The 24,399-nt window shown below is 38.9% G+C and overlaps 1 protein-coding gene and 1 pseudogene across 1 annotated transcript; one reads left to right on the top strand and one right to left on the bottom strand.

The window, feature by feature from the left end:
• Positions 1-969: 969 nt before the first annotated feature.
• Positions 970-3,045, bottom strand: LOC112174069 (annotated as a pseudogene).
• Positions 3,046-8,736: 5,691 nt separating this feature from the next.
• Positions 8,737-13,912, top strand: LOC112169369 (histidine kinase 5). The gene is made up of 12 exons (XM_024306398.2): positions 8,737-9,162; positions 9,521-10,328; positions 10,409-10,465; positions 10,547-10,774; positions 10,870-11,170; positions 11,284-11,414; positions 11,486-11,535; positions 11,763-12,112; positions 12,198-12,301; positions 12,394-13,185; positions 13,270-13,449; positions 13,552-13,912. Exons 2-12 carry the CDS (start codon positions 9,609-9,611, stop codon positions 13,687-13,689), a joined length of 3,051 nt encoding a protein of 1,016 aa, XP_024162166.1. The 5' UTR covers positions 8,737-9,162; positions 9,521-9,608; the 3' UTR covers positions 13,690-13,912.
• Positions 13,913-24,399: the final 10,487 nt, after the last annotated feature.

The following is a 24,399-nucleotide window of genomic DNA, read 5'->3' as shown; positions in this document are numbered from 1 at the left end:
TAAATAATGGGGCCCACGAAGTACACAGTATACTGACCCTTTCAATTCAAGGCGTTTGGGGAGGGGTTCATTAATCATTATTTGTCTGCAGACTCTGCACGGCTTTTTTACTAAATATGGCAAAAGTTGAAATATATGATGCTTTCAGTTTGATTCATCGAATTGGAAATAAATAATTTACTTCTGAGTTCAGAATTAGGCAAGAAATCTATTTATGTAAATTCTCTAGGCTCCATAACTTGAAGGCAATTTTAAATTGCAGACCATGATCAAATTACAATTTTTCCTTGCCAGAGTTTTCGTTTCAACTCAAGGTTTTCTTTATATTCCGACTTGAACTTGAGACTTGTGAGTTGTGGCAAATAACCACTATAGTACCACACCAACCACCTCAACGTTAATCTCCTTGTCATACAATAAATTTATACATCACTTCTAACATATTTAGCTCACCTATTCACTCATGTAAGGACTTTTAACATATAGCTCACCTATTCAAACTCATGCAAGGGTATTATTGTTTTGGCCATTTGTGGTTCTAAAACACACTATTCAACTCTCTATCCACTAATCATCATCTTTTTCTTTTCTACTAATCTCAACCTAATGAGATCAAAACCCGATAGCCTTAATATGGCATTAGTCTATATCCACCAAACACCACCATCTTCTTCTTTTCTACTCTGAAGTCTGAACCTAATAAGATCAAAACCTGATAGCCTTAATTAGTCAGAGCTTAATCGTAATTTTTCTATCCACTATCTTTTCAGCTGGTTAAGGGTTTTAGTAGTCGATACTAATTAATCTCACCATAAATTTCTCTTTTCATATACATTGTTTTTGAATTTATTTTTTCTCATCAAACTCTATTTTACTGAAAAGACAAGCCAGGCCAAAGGAAGTAACCATAGCATTGATCCAAAAAACATTCATAGCATATTCTTCAAGTTCAATAAGCAGAACAAACAGCAAATGAAGAGCATAACACCGAAAACATAAAAACAAATGAAGAAACTAAAAGCCAGTTTTCAGTTGCAGCACACATCAACCCTAGAGGAGCTAGGAACAAACTTTAGAGCAATCACCAAAGCAGTTGGAGACTGCAACACCCAGATTTCACGATCCAACGTTTTATATACAGAGTTGCAAGCCAATTCACAGCTACGTTTTCTGTGCACCAAAACCCCAGTTGCAGGGCATATATACCAGAGAAGCTTAGAAGACATATTCTATCCATTACACGTGTTACAAATCCCAAACGAAAACCAGAACTTGGATCAGATTTCAGTCGAGTAGAAGCAGACTCTCTCTATAAACATCAACATACCAGCAATCTTCGAACATACCTAGTTCAATTTCGTGCCCTTGAGGAGTACATGAAACAAGTATTGGTGGTCGACTATCACTCCTGATTACCATATCAATGTCTTTCCCACTGCCACTTGTGTTGAACCCCAATGGCCATGCTATAGATACAAAACTTTCCATACGAAGAGTCCTGGATAGTTCCAATTTACTTGTTACCATGTTCAGAATGTATATCTCACAGCAGCTTGTATTCTTCCCAGCATATTCAGCGACTTTGGGCCGAAACAAACAAAGTGAATTGTTCCACACTTGCATACAGTTTGGATGCATAAGTGGGAACAAGTCCCTACTATAGCTCCTGGTTCGAAATGACTCATTGTGCACATCAAAAGAAATGATGGACAAGAGGTCCTCAGATAGAATCCAATACACAACTCCGTTCAAATATGCACATTTGGGGCGAAAATAAGCATCTCGTGGAACAGGGGGATCGGAACTCTGCTTATTCTTTTCCAAGAATTTGAATTAAGACTGTATACCTCAACTTGAAAAGTATTTTCAGAGTCAGTATCATGGTGCACAAACTTTATAACCTTATAGTCATTCCCACCTGCAGAATGGAACCCCATCCCAAGAGTAACTTGATAATCGTGGTCATTAATTGTGCTTGTGATGAGGCCATAGGGAAGTCTTCTGATTTTTCTAATTGATGGATTCCACAAGTATATAGGGCTATCTACACACAGATACCTGTTGGATATGCAAAGCAACCCATTGTATGAACCATAAACAGTTAATTCAGAACCCAACTCGTACACAGCATTCTCAGGAAGCTTTATATCCAAATCCCTAGCAAATGTTCTAGCACAAATGCGTGACATGCATTCAATCTCTGTACTGCGGATAAGTAGATAATCGGAAGAATTTTTCATGGGATTCCTTTCGAGATGGAAGTGTATGAAATCAGAACTTGTAATTAAAGTCTTGAAAGATTTGCAAACCCATCTTAGTAGGAAAGCAGATTTCACAGGTAATCTTGCAAAGATATCAAACAATATTTCTGCAGGTAGGTCTTCGATGGTAGACATGTTGACAGCAAAAGCTCAAACGGAACCCAACTGATCTCAGCAAGAAAAGAAATGCATTCCAGAATAACAATTCTTGGACACCACTATTCCAAATTGACAATCCACAGAAGCTCAGGAAACACTGCAAGTAATTAAGCAACACAATCATATATCTAATACGTAAATGACCAATGATGGCTTTAGTATCAAGAACTGAATCAAAAGCATGAAGAACTATGAAACAGAGGGTATCTAATTATCTATCAAACACAAAATCAAAAATGAAAGCATTTAACTAAACAACAGGAAATCAACAACTTTAGAACAGTGAGAATCTTGATCTCTACTGGTCATTTTCTCGTGCATGAAATGATCATAAGCTCATAAAAAATAAAAATTCCAAAACCAAGGCATACCCAGAATCACCCATTCGAGAAAGATCAAATCTTTGATCGAATTCCTGGCTCATATATATAGTGAATGACTCGATTCAAACGCATGCACATGGAATACCCACTTTACGTATACAAGAAAAAGCAATGAAATTTCGAACCCATATAAGAATCAAAGATGAGGTTTACATTCTTGTTCAGGGGTGGTTCGCATTCTCTGAGCTCTTCTCCGACGGTGACATCTTCGTCTTCGTCAATCCTAGTGTGCCTCTTGAGTTTTTCAGACAGTGAAGAGTGGTTTCCTTTTCTAGCGTATTGTTGTAGTGAATCAATAATCGGTGTTGGGCCGTCTAACAACTATAGTTGTGGGCCGACTAGGCTGTAAAACCCAGGTATATGGGTTGATATGCCCAACAGAATATATACCCCCACCAAAGCCTTGTCCTTGCCTTACCTATTTGAATTTGGAAAAGTGTCGTGGGTTTTTGGCAACGCGAGTAATTGCAATTATAGGCTTCATAAAGTTGTGGGCCTAGCTAGGTAATGGGCCCACCAGATGAATAGCAAATGACGTATGAGAGACAAATCGTCGGCGAAGATATTGTCGTGTAGAATTTTTTCTGAAGAATGTGCAAATATCATTTGATGACCAACATCTTATCCCTAAAGATGTTTTCATATACGTACATTAAAATTTGTGAAAAGATGAGGAAATAATCTTTACCGATGAAAGTTTATTAAGAAAGAGCGACTAAATATCGAGGTTTCATTCAATGCATTGGGTTAGCTTAAACCAATTAACATGTACAGACAGACCATTTATATGCTGGTAAATAGTCTAGCATTAACCTATTGTTCCATATAACTAATCTAGCCGATATACGGGGGATGATTCAGTGCACCGATGTGCACTTGCACCGACATAAATGGATGATTAGATTATATTAAATACACTCTTAGGTTATTAATAAAAGTATTAATTATAAATATCAAGGGTTGAGATCATCTTATAAGTGCTGGGTCATTTGCACCGTCGGTGCATAGAATAATTTCCACCGATATACATAAAGAATTGTTAGCTACTCGCTACTGCTATTGGTATAACTAGTTCACAGGGCTGGTCCTGAGTTTTTCAAGGCCCTGGGCGAAAAATATATATACATTAATAAAATGGAATGAAAAAAAAAAATCTTCAATAATTGAGATCTTTAAAGAGAAGCCAAACATAAGTCTGCTAAACTTTGAATGTAAATACTTGAGCATAGAACAATAAAATATGAAATCAGTCAATCAACTTTGTTCCTTCTTGTTTTTCCTTTTCTGCTTGAGATCGACTTGGAACTCCAACTTCCAATTGCACCAAAATTGCAAATTGAAAACGAATTAGCAATCAACAGAACCCAAAAATCAAGTAACCCAAAATCAAAATTGAAAAACACCCAATACGTATTTTGATTTGTACCTCAGCCTACGTCGATGGAAACCTAAAGAATTCGTATGAACACTGTAGAAGTACATAAGCATAGAGAGGAGAAAGAGTGGGTGATGATAAATGATGAGAAGAAATTGAAGGATTGAACAACCATTGAAACCAATTTAAAGAGAATTTGCTTGATTTCAAGGTTTGGGAGAGAGTAAGAGACGCTAGAATAATGACATCGTGCGTGCAATTGGAAGAAGAAAGAAGAAAAAACGTTGGAATAATTGCGTCTAGAAATCTGCAATTTTTTTTTTAAGTTCCTTACTTATTTTTATATAATTATATATATATATATAATTATTAAATCTTATTTTAAAAATTTGGTGCCCCCTCTTTGTTGTGCCCTGTGCGGTGGCAATGCTGCCCAGCAGCAAGGCCGGCCCTGCTAGTTCACCATAGGTTAGCCCAACCTATTCCTCTCATATTGACTATTCAATTAGTGCTATACCCCTTTTAATTGGTTCGCGATGGTCATTAGAGAATTCATCTTGCTTTCCTCACTATTATTTTCTCAGTTGATATAAAATTTCTCTTGCTATTTCTTATTTTGGTCTTTAATGATTGGTATACCGTAGCATTTTTCTTCTCTAATTAATTTAATGTTAAAGACAACAAATCAAGAACTTAGTTTTGAATGATTCGGGATAAATAAGAGACAAACAAAAAACGATAGATTTATCCTAATTCTTTTGGAACAATAATTAGTCATTGAACAACAATTGTAGTCCTTTTTCTGAATGTTTGTGTTGCTTTAATCATTGAGCCATTGTTCGATTGTCTCATATGGGGAAGGACAATGAACCCAGACTAATGGATTCATCGATCATGTATAAATGACATTATTCCTCCGCAAAATGATATAAAGGGGGAGAAGGGGCCGGACCTCCCTCTTTACATGCTTTCGATCTTTTCCCTAATGCATTAAATTAATTGTGCGGGGTGTGGGTGGGCAATACTGCCGCATTAAGAAACGAATGTTGGTCCTAAATAGTGCACACAATTATTGTACTTTTAAATATTGCATGGCATATTTAGTACATAGATATACTAGGAAGTTAGTACCAAGTAATATGAATGATGACAAGGATATGTCTTCTTCTTTACCAATAGATTTACCTTTCTCGAGGATCTAAGTCTAGCCCTAGAAAGTTAGGGTTTTGATACAGAGTATTCGCTATGTGGGGATAGTTAACCAAGTTAAGCAAGAAAACCCGGAATGGGGTTGTCCGCCACTTACCCAATACTCCAAAATTGTCCAATCCCGATCTCCATCTCCATCTCCATCATATGATTTATGCCCAATGGCTTCGATCTTCTTACTTTCTTAGTCTAACCCTTATGGCTAAACCATTTGCATCATCTATATTTTCTTAATCTTGACATATTCAAGGTCCTATAGATAGGTGAATGCATGAACGTGTTAAGCCATTTTGTCAGCGAGTTGTCTCTAGGACTATTCGTCTTATATATCAAATTAAGGTTGTTGATTGTTTAGTCCGGAGTTTGTGGATTGTGTTTGGTCTGGTGTTTTCTAGACTTGCTCTTCCTTAGCTCCCAAATCCGGGATTGCTTGGGAGATATCGTACATTCATAATTGATAATTCAAATCATCGACCTCCAACCTTGGTGAATACTATGATCAATTCACTTTATAATTGATTAATTTGTAGCCTCACAGGTACTCCATCATTTCATACGACATGTGTTGGACCACTTTAGTTTTATGCCAATTTGCATGTTATACTTATGATGGAAGAGGGGGATTATATCAAATGCTAATTAGCGGTACAATAGAACAGTAAATTCTATATATTATAAGAGTATAAACAATCCAATCCAAGTGCAATAACACTAACTAATGCATATATTAGTTTTTTTTTCAAAAGAAATTAACAATTTGTTTAGATTAACAACTAATATTACATTTGAAGAAACTTATGTGAAAATTAGATGGTTTAACGTACTCCATAGAGATTACAACACGAATAAATCTAATGTGACTGCTCTTCTATAAAACTTCTGATATTCTTCGGAGAACCGAAACTTTGTGGAAGTTCTGGCGCATATAGTAGTCCACAGCGTCGACTAGACACCACTCACTCCCTGCCCTGTTCTAGTTCTGGGTTGTGCAGCTCGCAGTTGGCCTTTGGAATTCGTTTCCGCACATGATGCGATCCAAATGTCCAAGCTGCTACTCTCCAACTCCCCAATTATGCAAGGTTGACCTCCATTGAACTTGGACCCAACTGCACTTAACGTATCTGTAACCATAATATCTCAATAATCTCAGTACGAAAATATTCTATTTCTCAAATAAAAAAACCAAGAACAATAATTATACATGCATCAGCGACGGAGTTATTTATACACGATAATGGGTCAGCTAGCTGTCGTCAAGTGCGCCACTAACAGGAAAACTTCGGGGCCCCGCACTCAACGTAGCCCGGCCAGGAACCCACGTCGCCGGCGACGACTGTAGACTGCAGATTCCGTCCACTCACGCCCACCACCTGATGCTCGCAGCTGACAGTGTGCCACGTCACACTCAGCGCTGCCACGTCACACTCAGCAATCATCTGAGAGACTCAGAATTATAGTTTTGTTTAAGTGCATGGATCCGAGGCCAACACGTACTACGTGTTCCAATCCGGTTGAACTGGTTCGATTAAACTAGTAGGTCGAGGACGATGACTGTGAATAAGTTTCGCCGGAACCAAACAACCCGATATCATTATCTATGGTATAATGCATGTGTTTTTTTTTTTTTTTTTTTTAATTATTATTATTATTATTATATTTTTTTTTATCACAATGCATGTGCTTAGTTTGACATGGATCAAGTTAAACCGACTCTCCTATTTTATACGTTTTTAACCGATCAAACGAGCGACAGATCAGAGCGCAGCAAAACTTTTGGTTAATTTTGGCACCAAAATTTATGGTGGATTGGGTTTTGTGCTAATGAACTTTTTTTTTTACGTGTATTTTAATTCATGCACATGTTATATGCTCCGTCTTAATTTGTGTACGATATACCAGCACCAATCCCTTTGCCCAGTTGTTGTTAAAAAAAAAAGAACATGAAAACCCTAGCAATGTCAATGCAAATTGCTATAATTAATTAACAGAAACCCTAAGACAATGCTTTCATAAGTACACGTACGATGAATGGGATTGGATCGAATCGATCGACTAAGGGGGAATTAATTAGTCCCTTTGTTAGGGGAAGCTGTCACAAGCAAACACGCACAAAAATTAGAATAAACGAGGGTAGCAGATCGGTGGTCCCTGGATTAATTTCTCATCTTGTGGTAAGCTAGGGTTTTCTTTGGGATGCAGTTAACTAGGATATAAGAAGAAATGTGAACCGCCATTAATTAGTTGTTTATTCTAATTAGTCTAATTAACGGTCTTAATTCAGGGAATTGTCTCAGAAAAACGTTGATTAATCTGATTAAGAAAGAAGACACATACATGGTAAACGTACATTGAACGTGTAGGTCATAAACAACGTTTTGTCGTGATTAGTTTAAGTCATTATGTAACTAATTAGGTGAATTAAATATTTAAGTCCCTATGCTATCACACCTGGCAATCTTTGGAGTTTGGATGCCATAGTCTAATCACGTGTAACCTGGCTATCATAATTGATTAATGATTTTTTTTTTGGATAACTCTATCACATATAGAATTTTTGTATATAGATGATTTTTTAATTTTTTAATTTTTGGACAAAAATTATATTACATGACATTTATATATAGACGGATTGAGACACTACCATAAACTAATCAAGAGAAATTCTTGCGTATGGTCAGCCGTACTACGTGGCGGTGCAGTTGACTAATCAATAGCCACAATTTTTTTTCTTTTATTTTGAAACTATCCTTGCTTTTTAAAAATGAAATATCCAAAGTACCCTCTGCTAGGACCCTGATTGGTCAGCTGCACCGCCATGTGATACGACTGACGTACGTAAGAATCTCTCTTATATCAAACCTAGATTTCCAACTACAAATTTATTTGTTAGTGTTTTTCATTAATTATTTGGACTCCCTTAGTCCTACCTATTATAATTCATAACTCATAAAGGTGCAAAAAGTAGCAAGGAATATTTTCTTTCCAAACCCATAAGTAAATTAAATTCCCTCTCAAAAAAAACGAAGAGTAAGTTGAAATTCAATTTTGCAAAAGGAATGAAATTGAGTCCCATAAGATTGTTTTAGAAATAAATAAATCCAAAGCTTTTTTTTTTTTTTTGAGATGAAATAAATCCAAAGCTTAAAGCTTGCTTTGTAAATAAGAAGATTCCTCAAACCCAACCTTTCCTAGCAAAGCGCGTGCTCCTCACGTGCCGTCCCAACACACGTCATTACCTGGGAAAAAGGCGGGGAACAACAAACCCATTTAGAAATTCCAACTCCCGAAAACCTCCCTCCCTCTCTCTCGGAGTCTTCAAGACTTATAGCTAGCCATAGCTGATTGTAAGTCTGAGGTTTTGGTTTTGCAGAAGAGGAGCTCTGAATGTGATCACTTCAAAACCCAAAAACACAGTGAATTAAATAGCAAGTTTTTGCTCAGATTCAATTAAAAAATTGGCATCCCAATAATTCTCTAATATTTTTGACCTCCATCTGCACATGGCTTCTTGGTTTTCTCTCTTCCTCTCCCACATTTGTTTTTAGTTTTCCTTTTCCTCACATGCTTTTCTCTCTCTCCCCCCAACTGATTCATTGCCAGCACTACTACTGAAGCTAACCTTTTGACTAATCAAGCAGTTGATGAGATTCCTCTCAGATCTGCATCCATAGCCTTTTTGGCCATTCCCAGACTCTCTTCTACTGCTTCTTCTTCAAAGTATCTGCTTTTATTCCTTCACCAAGAAAAGGGATTACTTTGAATTTACCACAAAAAGGTTAGATATTTGCTTTTATCATTCTAAGCGCCCGTTAAGTTGTATTTGACTTTCTCTTCATGTATCTTGTCATCATTTCGCCAAATTCGTGTTTTGGCCCCGCTTTTCATGAAAAATTTGAAACAATTTAAGACTCTTTGTGTTGCTCTTGGCAGGATTTTGTCAATCTTAAAACTCAAAAGAGTTCAACTGTACAACCTTTTTTCTTGATTTTGACACTTATGTTTTTCACGCTAATAAACTAGAGTAACCCCCCATTAATATGCAAATGACAGGGTTCAATTACTTTATGAAATTAAATTTCGTAAATTATGCTTATTTTCCTGTTTTGCTGTTAAATTTTGATTCTCTGATGCAGAGACTACTGAGATAGTGGTGACCAAGCAGGAATCAGTAGCATTTTGGTTATGATATGTTTTAGAGAGAGCTAAATTGGATTGAATTTGATGGTTTGTGAAATGGAGATCGATAATATTGAAGAAATGGAAATGGAGGAAGTCCTCCCTTCTATGTGGCCTGAGGATATAGATTCCGATAAGCAATTCAACATTGAGAAGCCAGGAAAAGATCAAGACATGTTGGAGGAGGTCACATTCAAAGAGAAACCAACTACAGTCGATTTCAGGCGGCTGTTGGAGCTAACCAAACACACAGATACAGGCTCTTCCCAATTAGCACACCTCGTAAAGCACTGGGAATATAAGCAGGCGAATGTGGTGAGACTTCTTAGAGAAGAACTTGATATCCTCAGCAAGCAAAAGCAGGAAGTTGAGCTCAAGAAATTGGAGATATTGGAAGAGCACCGCTTCGAGTCAGAGAGCTATGGCGGTGACAAACGCCCCATTTCCATTTTGGATGAAGTGTATCAGTTATGGGCTCCGGATGTTCCTCTAAAGAAACTTGATGTTGTTGTGGAGAGTAAGAGAGTCGAGACAGAAGCCGAGTATGACAGTGCTGTGTACTGGAAGCAAAGGGCTATGCATTTGGAGAAGTTGTTGGAGGCAAGTGTTGCGAGAGAGCAGATTCTTGTCGATAAATTGCAGGAAAGCATTAAGAGTATTGAAAGACAGTCATCGCCGGTTGATGAGCTGTCTGAGATTTTGAAAAGAGCAGATAACTTTTTGCATTTTGTTCTTCAGAATGCCCCTGTTGTTATTGGTCATCAGGTAAACTGAACGCTACTCTTATCTTTGTGCACCAATTTTACCTTCAAGAGATTGAAATGTTTGGTTAATTTGTGTTTCAGGATAAAGAGTTGCGGTATCGCTTTATCTACAATCACTTCCCAAGTTTGGGAGAGCAGGTAATTTCTTGTCACTGAAGTTCTAATCTGAGGAGTGACAGTAGACCAGACCGCCCTAAGTTTCTTGTTTTCTTTTGCCAGGACATTATAGGGAAAACAGATGTCGAGATTTTCAGTGGGGCTGGAGTTAAGGAATCTCAAGACTTCAAGAGAGAGGTTCTGGAAAAAGGGATACCGGCGAAAAGGGAGATTACATTCGAGACTGAACTGTTTGGGTCAAAGACGTTTTTGATATATGTGGAACCTGTTTTCAGCAAGGCAGGGGAGACAATTGGTATAAACTATATGGGGATGGAGGTGTCTGATCAGGTAATGGTGTTTTTGTTTTAGTATACAATTGATTCAAATACTTCTCTGCTGATAACTGATGGGAATTTGTTTGTATTTCAATTCTTAAATAATAGGTGAGGAAAAGAGAGAAGATGGCAAAGCTTCGTGAGGAAATAGCCGTCCAAAAGGCCAAGGAAACAGAGCTGAACAAGACAATTCACATAACGGAGGAGACAATGAGAGCAAAACAGATGCTGGCAACAATGTCTCATGAGATAAGGTCTCCTCTTTCTGGGGTTGTCAGCATGGCTGAGATTCTTACTACCACGAAACTTGACCCCGAGCAACGCCAGCTGTTGGAAGTCATGTTATCTTCAGGAGATTTGGTCCTCCAACTGATAAATGACATCCTTGACCTTTCCAAGGTTGAGTCAGGTATGAATTCTTTCTCTTCATACAGTACTTGTTGAAACTACTCTATAGTCCATATGAGTGTGGTTTTATTGTGCTTGAGTATTTAGCTGATATTACTTCTTTTCTTGGTTTAGGAGTAATGAAGTTGGAGGCTACAAAGTTCCGGCCAAGACAGGTAGTTAGACATGTACTACAGACTGCGGCAGCATCATTGCAGAAGATTTTGACCTTGGAAGGACATGTTATGGAGAATGTTCCTGTGGAGGTGAGGATTCAGACAACATTTATGCATATACTTCTATATGAAATTTTATCATCACTATGTTCCAATTTCAGGTCATTGGAGATGTTTTAAGGATTCGTCAAATTCTAACCAACTTGATCAGGTATACATTTCTTAGGATTCATTTTGTAGTGAAGGATTCCATAGATGATATAGCTTATTTTATGCATGGCATCAGGATTTCCATATGTACTGTAAATTTATAACCCCATAAGTCCATAACCCCTACTAATGAGAAAATTCAAGATACTGCACAAGTAAGGGACATATGTAACATGTAAATCCAGAGAGAATTTGGCCAAAATTTCTAATAGATTGAACATTTTGCAGTAATGCAATCAAGTTTACTCATGAAGGGAAAGTCGGGATAAAACTTTACATGGTAGCGGATCCAACTTCTGGAGATGATGAAAGATGTCTGCAGATGTCGAATGCAGTTCAATCAATGGTTTCAGTGAATGGATTGGATGAAGAGAAATCAGCATCACAAAATTGCTGCAATGGAGAAGGTATTCGTCGCAAAGAACCTTACCAAAATGGTTCTCTTCACGATGAACCTAGCACACCGGTTAAGAGTGAAGCCTCAATGAATGGAGATAAAGAGGACGAACCCCATTCATCTGAAACAACAACAGTGTGGTTACTTTGCGATGTATATGACACAGGAATTGGAATACCAGGTAAACACTAAGTTTCACCGACTTTAGTTTGATGGTCCTATCTTTGAATGTTACTCATTATAATCTTTTGATTCTCATCTATCAGAAAATGCTTTACCGACCCTTTTTAAAAGATACATGCAAGTGAGTGCTGATCATGCTCGAAAATATGGCGGGACAGGATTAGGACTAGCAATATGCAAACAATTGGTAAACACTTATTTCAACAATTTACAACATTTTCACACGCAATGCAACCAGTAATGTTATGGAAGTTAACAGTTTAAATGTGTTTGGTGTAGGTTGAACTAATGGGGGGCCAACTCACTGTGTCTAGCCGAGAACATTGTGGCTCCACATTCACATTTGTATTGCCTTACAAGGTTTCAACATCGTCGGAACATTCTGATGATCCTGATGAGCTCACGGATATCGCTGAATATGACGATGCTGTAACTGATGATGAAGTAGCTGAAAGCTATTTCCAGTTCCAACCACGCACTTTAGGTTCTCTGTTCTCTTCTAATGGCACCGGCAGGACTCAAAAACTGTTACCACATAAACTCAATGGATTATCACAACATGCATACTCGTTTCCATATAATAACATCAGACCAGAGGAGATTACTTCAGTTGAAAATTGCTCTTCTGCAGTCGATGATGTTGCTGAGACATTATCTGAACCAGAGAGTTCAGTAAGTCACATGCCGAATTCCAATAGCGAAACTCCAGCATGTAGGGACAGAAAGGGTCAAGATGACTCAAACAGTCAATCCCAAAATTCTTCAACAGATTCAAATCATCATGCAGAGGCAAGCAGAGAAAATGGTGTAGCAGCAAAGACAAGAGAACCCCAAGGAACGTGTAATAGACAGGAGAAATCAGATGCAGATTCAGAGTGTAGCTCTGGCAACAGTCCAAAAATACCAAAATCAACATCGAATCCTAAGATTCTTCTTGTTGAAGATAACAAGATCAATATTATGGTGGCACAGTCAATGATGAAGCAGTTAGGCCAAAGCTTAGAGGTTGTAAATGACGGAGCTGAAGCTGTGCGTGCAGTTCAACGCTGTAGTTACGATCTGATTCTGATGGTATACAATTTCTGCATAATTTGTTGGTTTCTTCAAATACAAGAATCCTAGTCTTGGTATTCATGGTTGTTCCGAATTTTGCAGGATGTTCATATGCCAGTTATGGATGGCCTACAAGCTACAAGAATAATACGTTCTTTCGAAGAAACTGGCAACTGGGAAGCTGCTAAGAAGGCTGGAATTGAGCAATCTGTGCCTTCTTCAAATACACCACAAAACAGCCACGGACATACGCCTTGTAGAAAGCGAATCCCAATCATTGCGGTGAGTATTTACGATCTTAACTGTGACACTGTTAGACTATCAACCCGATTCTTGTTTTTAATGTCGTAGAATTTGTTAAAGAATTGTTCGGTTTGGTTGCAGATGACAGCAAATGCATTTGCAGAGAGCGCAGAGGAGTGTTTTGCAAATGGTATGGACTCGTTTGTGCCGAAACCTGTAACGCGCCAAAAATTGAAAGAGCGGCTTGAACAATATCTACCCGATTGCAACCTAGTGTAAATTTTATGGTTTCTGTACAAAAGCGACAGCGTGCTAGGAAAGTTTTGTAATCCATGTATCCCATGTATCATATTCTTCTCAAACATTAGCTTCTGCTTATAAATTGTACATACATATGCAAATCTTTTTTGCCTATATAGTAGATTACATGAAGCTAAAACCCGTCCAGACTTACAAGAATTACTGAGTTTTACCGAATGATATTTACTCCAACATAAATCGTCAAAATACAAAAGTAAATAGCGGATTAACAAACTCTTCCATATCAAATAGCCAAACGCAGTACAACAAGTCTAAACGGAGTCGTATTCATTGATTGGTTACTTATCTTTGGTGGAGGAAGGCGAGGTTACGGACGTAGATGACTCAGTTGACCTCCGGCGGCAGCCGCGTCTTGACTTTCCGGAGACTGATTGCGCTCATCTTCTTAGGGTTTTGGGGTCAAGATTTCTCGGAATGTAAGAGAAGGATAGAAAAGATGTGGGCCTTCTATTACAATAAGCTTGGTCTTTTATTGCAATTTGGGCCCGGCCCCATACATTACAGTGGGTCAAGACTAGTTGGGACATCTAATTGTTTTCTTTAGCTGTAATTTGCATTACTTGAATGGTCATGAGTCTCATGACAACGTCAGTGGATGGAGGGGCGATTTCTGGAGAGGCTTGATCAATTGAGGATGTGTGTTGTTCTCCAGAAAATGCAGAATGGGTATTTTCGTGGATCGAATTGTCGATGACCGGATTTTGGGGATAGAAGTGGTCTGGTGAGGCCTCAACTGTACTTGGCGGTTGGCTACATTTGAAAGCGCGACAGTTGGGGTCTTTTTCGTTGAAAATTTTAAACATGGTCTGAATCTTTGTCCCTGTCGAGAGTCTTGAATCAGCTGATTGGTTGAAGATGTTCCTATGCTTATAAATGAAGGAAACTACAAATATGATGAGAGCAGTGTTGAAGCCATCCCGGCAATCAGGAATAGGACCCAAAAGCTATCAGTGCCAATACTACTGCTAAATTCCTCAGCAGTACTTGAGCCTTCACAATTAATGCTTTCATTCTTGAACCATATGCCTTTGGGTCCTATCAGGTAGGATAGGATCCAAAGGCAAATCCATCTGTTTTAGAGAAGGGTCCAATCATGGTATATTAATTTGTTGCAATATTTTGCAAGAAAAAGCATCATATAGGGGGTTTCATGAACAACAGCAGCAACACCTCTGTTTGCACTCCCTTTTGAAAAAGCTTCATTAATTTCTTCCATAGTTTCCAAAGCCTTGAGCTTGGAATCTTCAAAACCTACTTCCTTCAACTGTTGGTAAACATTAGGATTGATAACATAGCCAACGTTTTCCCCTTCCCCTAGCAGATCATTAAGCTGGTTACAGTTGGCTTGAGTTTTTGAACGGTGTATTGTGACGTGAGATTGGCTGTGTAATTTATTGTCAACACTAGCACAACAAATATCCACACAGCCATCACAAATCTACCTAAATTGCTGACAACTTTGGCAGCTACATGCATAAAGCAAAGAACGTTTGAGCACTAGCCAACTTATCACAACTACACAAAAGGCTTCACACGACGGTTTAAAACTGTCGTCTCACGTTTTGCATTTCCGTGGTCTATCGAGGTGTCGTCTGATGAAACGCTGTTAGCTCGTATACCGATCATTGGGTCGACGGTTTGCAGTTGAATCCGTTGTCTGATGAATCGGCAGATCTGCCGACAGAAATTTACCGTGGTGTGACTTCTATTCATACCACGGTTTTTATGATTCCAGCCTTGTCTCTTTGTTGTTCATAAGTCAGTTTTCATTTTTAAGACGTTGTGTAAACTCTATACACACGATAGTTCTTTTGGAATTAGATGTGGTCTCTTTGTTGATCAGAAGTCAGTTTTAATTTTAAAGACGTTGTGCAAACTCTATACACACAATAGTTTTTCTGGCATAAATGTGTGCATTGAGACGACACATTTAACTTTTGTTGTTGTGTGTGTACATTTTAAACAATGCCTTTTAGTTATGCTTGTTGTCTCAGTTTATATTCAACAATGATTAGAATCAAGATTCAATTACCGATTGAACAATGATAATTGATCATGTTTTAGAGAATTGGATAATTGTATTGTATTCATCTCACCATGAGGTTTATATAGGGTTACATTATGTATACAAAAGGCAATACATAATAGGTATACTAATCAATCGCACATTACAAGTATGTCAATCGCATGCATTACGAGTCTGTCAATCGCATACATTAAGCAATACCTATTGCATGAATAGTCATTATCATTTACAACACTGCCCCTTGGATATTCCATGTCTATAGTGTTGCCTCTGCTATGTACTTTTAAGTTGCCTTGTCAAAAACCTTGCCAAGTAATAAAAATCCTGTGGGAAAAAACAACCTTGGTCGAAGGAGAAAAAGAGCACAACGCGCGTGAATGTGGAGTAGTCGACATCCTTCCACACTCCCCCTTGTCTAGCTCAAACTCGGTGATGACGCTTTGATCGTTGCCTCATTAAAAACCTTGCCAGGTAACAAAAACCTTGTGGGACAAAAATAACCCTAGTAGAAGGGCAAAAAGAGCACAACACGTCCTTCACTTTTCAAGATTAAACATGTAGGCATCATACCTCCCCCTGATGTCAAGGTCTCCCCCTGATTTCTACAATTATGGGAGTTCGGATAACTTTCTTAATCCGATGCTCTTCACATGTTTCTCGAAGGTGGATTTAGGTAACGACTTGGTAAACAAGTCTGCTACATTATCCTCTGAATGAATTTGATTCACTTCAATATTTAGAAGTGTTTGTTGTTGCTGATTGTAAAAGAACTTAGGCGATATATGCTTGGTGTTGTCGCCCTTGATGAAACCTAACTTCATTTGCTCAATACAAGTTGCATTATCTTCATAAATGCATGTAGGTTCATCTGTGGTAGACTTCAAACCACAAGTTCCTCGAATGTGTCTAACTACAGACCTTAGCCATATGCATTCTCACACGGCTTCATGTAGAGAGATAATCTCTGCATGATTTGAGGAAGTAGAAACAAGGGTCTGCTTTGTAGACCTCTAAGATATCGCAGTGCTTCCCATGGTAAAGACATAACCCGTTTAGGAGCGACCTTTGTGAGGGTCAGAGAGATACTCTGCATCAGCAAAACCCATCAACACATCGTTGTCATTTTGATGGAGGGGAGGAGGAGCACGGAAGGTGGCGTTTTGCCTTGTGGAGTCTGATCCCACTCTTCCGTTATTTCTTTTCTCTCTGTAAGGATAGAACAAGCTCATATCAATCGTATCTCTCAAGTATCGAAAGATTGTCTTTATGCCAATTCAATGGCGGCGTGTTGGCGCAGAACTGTGTGGAGCTAACAAGTTCACTACGAATGAGATATCTGGTCTTGTGCATTGAGCTAAGTACAATAATGCGCCTATTGCACTTAGATAGGGCACTTCAGTCTCTAATAAGTCTTCGTCCTCATCCCTTGGACGAAACAGATATTTTTCAGGCTCAAGACTACGACCGATCATGGGAGTACTCACAGGCTTTGCTTTATCTTCATTAAAGCGCCTTAATAATTTTTGAGTATATGTTGACTGATGGATCATAATCCCATCACTACGGTGCTCGAATTCTAGTCCGAGGCATAACCTTGTTTTCCTAAGATCTTTCATCTCAAATTCGGATTTCAAGTACTTAGCAGTTTCCTTTAACTCATCTAGAGTTCCAATTAGGTTCAAGTCATCGACATAAACTGCTACAATTGCAAATCCGGAACTTGTCCTCTTTATAAACACGCATGAGCATATTTCATTGTTGACATAACCCTTCCCAATCAAGTAGTCACTTAGACGGTTATACCACATCCGTCCGGATTGTTTCAATCCATATACTGAGCGTCTCAATTTTATTGAAAACGCGCTCCGTGGTTTAGAGGCACTTGACTTGGATAATTGAAGTCCATCTGGAACCTTCATATATATATATCTAAATCTAGATCCCCATAGAGATATGTTGTAATCACATCCATAAGATGCATGTCAAGTTTTTCGGAAACTACCAAACTGACAAGGTAGCGGAACCTTATAAAGTCCATTACGGGAGAATATGTCTCCTCGTAGTCGATTCCAAGGCGTTGTGAGAAACCTTGCGCCACAAGGCGGGCTTTGTATCTAACAACCTCATTTTTCTCATTACGCTTTCTAACAAAGACCCATTTATGGCCAACATGCTTTATACTTGGGGGTGTCAGCATTATAGGCCCAAATACTTGTCTCTTTGTTAGTGAATCCAATTCAACCTGGATCACATCTTTCCATTTAGGCCAGTCTGCTCTTAGTTGACATTCTTCAATGGAGCGAGATTCGATATCATTGTGTTCTAAAATTCCTTGAGCAATCGAATACGCAAACATATCATCAAGGATAATAGAATCTCGATTTAACGTCTCATGTACACTAATGTAATTCATGGAGATCTCCCTATTCCCTGGAATTGGTTCTAACATTGAAGTGTCCCCCAATGATGTCTCTTGGACATAACCATAATCCGGAATATCTTCATGAGACGGGTTATTTATGTCGATGATTAATGAATCTTTCTGTGCCAAACTCGCTTTCTTTCTCGGGCGAGAATCCATCGAACATTTGGACCTCCCACATTTCCTTGCTGGGAGTCCGGACTGAGCCACATTGCCATCACTATTAGTGGTGGAGGCGCTATGCCCAATACCCCTAGGGGTGGCGCCATATCCATGTTTTTTAGGGCATCAATCCTTATAGGCACGTTTGCAGTAGGTATATGTGATCTTGTCACTTTAGCGATATCAGAAAACGCATCAGGCATAGAGTCTGCTACGTTCTAAAGATCGAGAATTCTCCGCACTTCAATTTCGGACTGTGCGGTTCGGGGATCAAGATGAGACAAAGTGGGGACAGACCACGACAATTCCTGTCGTTCCTGTTAAACATTATTGTTTCTATCTCCCCCTAACAACAGGAAGACTGTCTCATCAAAGTGACAATCCGCAAATCTAGCCGTAAATAGATCGCCTGTCAAGGGTTATAAGTAGCGGATAATGGTTGGAGAGTCATATCCAACATAAATGCCTAATCGTCTTTGAGGACCCATTTTGGTGCATTGTGGCATCGCAATTGGCACATAAACTGTACACCCAAATATGCGTAAGTGTGAGACATCAAGTTCATATCCAGTAACCATCTGGGATGCAAAAAAGGGTTGAGTGGCAATAGGCCTCAGACGAATGAGCACAGCTGCATGCAATATTGCATAGCCCCAAGCAGAAACAGGGAGATTGGTGCTCATAACCAATGCTCTAGCGACCATTTGAAGACTTTTAATGACAGCTTCTGCGAGACCATTTTGGGTGTGAACATGAAGAACAAGGTGTTCAACCTCAATCCCAATGGACATGCAATAGTCATCAAACGTTTTTGATGTAAACTCTCCAGCATTGTCAAGACGAATTGACTTAATAGGATGATCAGGGTGATGAACCCTTAATTTAATGATTTGTGCGAGGAGTTTAGCAAATGTAGCATTTCTTGTGGACAATAGCATGACATGTGACAATCGTGTTGATGCATCAACCAACACCATAAAATATCTAAATGATCCGCAAGTTGGTTGAATGGGTCCACAAATATCACCTTAGATTCTTTGTAAGAATGAAATATTTTCTTTAGTGTCCTTTGCATAGGATGATCTCGATCCTAATTTTGGCTAAAGATTAGACTTTGCAAAACAAAAGATGGGCTTTAGAAGCAACCAAGGAAGTATCCGGTTGAGCCACGAAGTCACAATTGACTTTAGAAGTAGAAAAAGGAACCAAGGAGGTATTGGTGGCGTCAATACCACTTTTGGGCCGCAGGGGGTAGGCGACGCCAGCCCTACCTTGGATCGAATTTTGGTTCTGACTTCTTTTCGTTTTGAAAAATGGATGTCCGTGTGAAGTCTTTAATATACGGATCATCATATCACGACCTGGGTGTCCCAAACGGTCATACCAAAGCCTACATGTGTCAGAATCCCATAAGTCATCTCTCATGATATGGTTGGATTCAATAACTCGAATAGTGGTTGCATACAACCCACTAGATCGACACATAAGTTTCTCTAATACTCGTTTATGTCCGTAGTCATTAGAGGTGATGCAAAGAAACTCTTGTCCATTCTCACAATGTGTTTCCACATGAAAACAATTGGCTCTTATATCTTTAATACTCAATACGGTCATTCTAGCCCTAGGAGCATATAGAGCTTCGGTGACATTAATACTTGTGTCATTTGGCAACATAAATTGAGCTGGTCCTCGACCATGAATCAATGTGATGGTCCAGCCATCGTAGTCACAGAAGATCGACTAGGCGTCATCCATAGAAATAGTTGTCTATGTCGTAATATAGTATGTGTGGTGCCACTATCAACAAGGTATTCCAACTCTCCAGGAAACATACTGAAAAATAAAGTTCGGAATTAAAACATGTCCATGACATCGAATAATAATACAATACTTTATTAATAAATATAGCCAATGATTACATCAAAGGTCTCAAAAAGTCTAATCCAAAATAAAATCAAACTAAGACACATTGTAGTCATTCTATCCGTTTGGTAACTCCAATCAAATATGACCAGGAAAGTAGAGAAAGAGATGTTGGTGGAGCGAGGCTCTCTTCAGTACCATTAATCTCAATAACTTTCCTAGACATCATATTTCATTGGGTGCACCACATAAGAAAAAGAGTTTAATACAATTTTTATTTATTGGCTAAGGCATATTGCCATTACAAAAATTCTTGGAAAATAAAAGGACTAATCTAATCAAAGTCTGCGGCATCCTTATGCACTTCATCGTCACCTTTGAAGTCCTTTATGGTGAGATGGATGTCTCCACCATTTTCTTCTTCTTCTGCAAGGTACACTTCTTTCTCCCTCAGGTCCTTGTATGCCCTGTATCTTGAAGCTAGTTGCTCGCATGCCTTGCATTGCTTGAACCAATGCTCACTTGATCCACATCGATGACACATGTCATTGTGGTTGCCTCCCTTTAATTGAGGTGCACGTTGTGGGCGTTCCCTAGGAGGGTTGGTGCCACCACCATGACCCATGGCGCCTCCACCATGAGCCATGGCGCTACCACCACGACCAGGGATACCGCGACCACCTCTTCCACCTGTGGCATTGCCACCATGTGTATCCGCACCAAACCTGCGGTTTCCTTCCTTGTTAGGGTTGTTATATGGACCCATACATCCCTCATATCCCTTATTCTTAGGGTTGCGCTCCTTGCGCCATCTTTTGGGTGCATTATAATTTGCCTCATGAACGCTCTTAGTTCCAATGGGCCTTGAATTATAATTCCTCATGAGTATGTTATCATGTTTCTCAGCTACAGATATGAGATTGATAAGCTGATGAAACCTCGTGATCCGTCTAGCATTGACTTTAGTGCGGTATTGCTTTGATACCACAATGGCTGAAACGGGGAAGGTGGAGAGAGTTTTCTCAATTAGCTCTTGCTCTATGACAGGTTGTCCACAAAACCTCAACATGGACTGTAGGTGAAAAGCTTCTGAATTATATTCAGCAACAGACTTGAAATCAGCAAAGCGCAGATTGTTCCATTGAACCTTCAAGTCAGGGAGGAGGGAATCTTGGACATTGCCAAAATGCTCTTCTAGCGCTACCCACAGCTCTCTTGCATCCTTGATCGACATATACTCCAATCTGAGTGCCTTGTCCATATGACGTCGCATCAAGATAACTGCTTGAGCATGCTTTGTAGGTGTTCGTACGAACACACGATCCGGGTTAGGTGCCTGGATTATGGATAATATTCCCTTTGAAGTGAGGTGGTTCTCAACATCGGTTACCCAACTGTGGTAATCCGAGTCTGTTGAGTCAAGCATGGGAAAGTCGAGTCTAGGTACATTCGACATCCTGAAAATAAGAAGAGAAGATATATTAGTTTCGGAGCTAAACTTCCACGAAAACTAAAATAATAAGATTTCCGAGCTATGATACCAAGAAAACAATTTCCAAGAATCTCTTTTGGATTAGACCAAACAATAATGTCTTAATATGGTCACAATTTGATGCTTAAGGATGCTCTCAGTCCGAGCATTATAAACATTCTTAGTTCATACGAACACTCTTAGTTCGTTAAGCGTGAATCCCCACAATTCCACTTTATTAAATAATCGAACCTATGTTCATATATTGAAAATTCTGCAGAAAATAAAGGAATTTAAAAGACAAGAAAGCAGGAACTTTAATCTTTAAAACTTACTTGTTGAAATTCGGAGCAGATTCGCTTCTGAACAGCTCCCACTTCGAATGGTGTACAGATCTCAAAACGACTCCAATAGGGCTGAAATTTGGAGGTCAGATAAAAGAGGAAGATACAAACAACTTTGATGAAGGAAGGATTTTGATCTGAGGTCCTGATCAAGATGTTTCGGGGTGTGTAAATAGGCTGATCTGCACAGGAACGAGTGTGCTGCTGTGCTGCAGGGGCAGCAGGCGTGCGACGATGCTGCAGAGGCAGTAGGAGGCACACGGGTGCTCAAGGGCTGCAGGAGCAGTGCACGGTATGGCTAGCAAGGGCTAGGAGCTTGCGGCAGTTTTTGGTGAGAGAAATTTCGGGTGTTAGGTTTTTTTTTTTTTTTTTGCTAGGGCTTGGGTTAGAGTATCGTGCTAATAACTTGTTGTAGAGAATTGGATAATTGTATTGTATTCATCTCACCATGAGGTTTATATAGGGTTACATTATGTATACAAAAGTCAATACATAATAGCTATACTAATCAATCGCACATTACAAGTATGTCAATCGCATGTATTACGAGTCTGTCAATCGCATACATTACGTGTCTGTCAATCGCATACATTAAGTAATATCTATTGCATGAATAGTCATTATCATTTACAATAGATCCCAATATATTGCTATTATAACCGAACATAAATGTATATAAATTGATTCACTAAGGAGTTCACTAGCCTATTGTATCTCCAAAACAAGGAGCAAAACTCCAAAGCTTCCACAAATATATACATCCATAATAGCCAAGGTGGTCATCTCTGCAAAGTTGAGCTCCTTCCTCTTTAACATCAGCATGCCCTTGCACAAGAATAGAACATACTGGTTATATAGGGACCACACCTTGCTGCGTCTTTCTTTGAAGAGAAGAAGTTTGAGACAATCTTTAAAACTACTAATTGACAAACTATCAGATAAAGAAACTTACAGTCAGAAACATAAAACTTTAGAAATCAATTACATACCTTGTTCTTTTCTCCATGTTCCAGTCTATCTACGAAACAATGTTCTCTTCTCCATGTTCCAGTCCATCTATAAGAATGGCCAGTTTTGGGGGTGAACGGCGAGCTGAGGCGCAGAGGCTCATTCGGGGTCCAAAATTTGATTTTTACTTCTTTTCGTCCAAAAAAGTGGATGTCCGTGTGAAGTCTTTAATATACGGATCATTATATCACGACCTGGATGTCCCAAACGGTCATGCCAAAGCCTATATGTGTCGGAATCCCATAAATCATCTCTCATAACATGATTGGATTTAATTATTCGAATAGTAGTTGCATACAACCCACAGATCGACACATAAGTTTCTCTAATACTCTTTTATGTCCGTAGTCATTAGAGGTGATGCAAAGGAACTCTTGTCCATTCTCACAATGTGTTTCCACATGAAAACCATTGGCTCTTATATCTTTGAAGCTCAATAGGGTTATTCCTGCCCTAGGAGCATAAAGAGCTTCGGTGACATTTAAAGTTGTGCCATTTGGCAATATAAATTGAGCTGGTCCTGTACCATGAATCAATTGAGATGATCCAGCCATCGTAGTCACAGAAGATCGAGTATGCGTCATCCATAGGAATAATTGCCTATTTCGAAGGATGGTATGTGTAGTTGCACTATCCACTAGGCATTCTAGCTCTCCGGGAAACATACTGAAAAATAATATAGTTTGAAATTAAAATATGTCCAAGACAATGAATAAAATAAATCGATACTTTATTAATAATAGCCAATGATTACATTAAAGTTTCGTGACCAAAATCTAATCCAAAATGAAAAATCAAATTATAGACAAACCGTAGTCACTCAATCCATTCGGTAATTCTAATTTGGTTGTGACCAGGTAAGGTAAGGCGAGATTTTGGTGGAGCATTGCTCACTTTTAAAACCGTTCTCTCAGTTCAAACCTTTCTTAGACATCACAATTACTCTTGAGTACGCCTAGAGGGAAAGAGTTAATACAATAAGTCATTTTATTAATTTAAGGCATAATTGCCATTACATAATTCTTGGAAAAATGAAGGACTACACTAATCAAAATCTATAGCATCCTTGTGCAATTCCTTGTCAGATTTGAAGTCCGCTATGGTGAGATTAACGTTGGCATCATCACCATCTTCTTCTTCTTCGGCAAGATAGGCTTCTTGCTCTCTAAAGTCTCTATATGCCTTGTAATGCGCAGCTAATTGATTGCTTGAACCAATGCTCACTTGATCCACATCAATGACACATGTCATTGTGATTTCCTCCCTTTAATTGAGGTGCATTGTTTGCACTTGGGTGGCGTCCCCTAGAAGAATTGGCGCCATTCCCACGGCCTTGGGCGGCTCCACGACGTCCTGGAGCCCCACAGCAACC

This window comes from Rosa chinensis, chromosome 6 (assembly GCF_002994745.2).
Source record: "Rosa chinensis cultivar Old Blush chromosome 6, RchiOBHm-V2, whole genome shotgun sequence".
Lineage (NCBI taxonomy): Eukaryota > Viridiplantae > Streptophyta > Magnoliopsida > Rosales > Rosaceae > Rosa > Rosa chinensis.
This window is presented reverse-complemented; position numbering and strand designations above follow the sequence as displayed.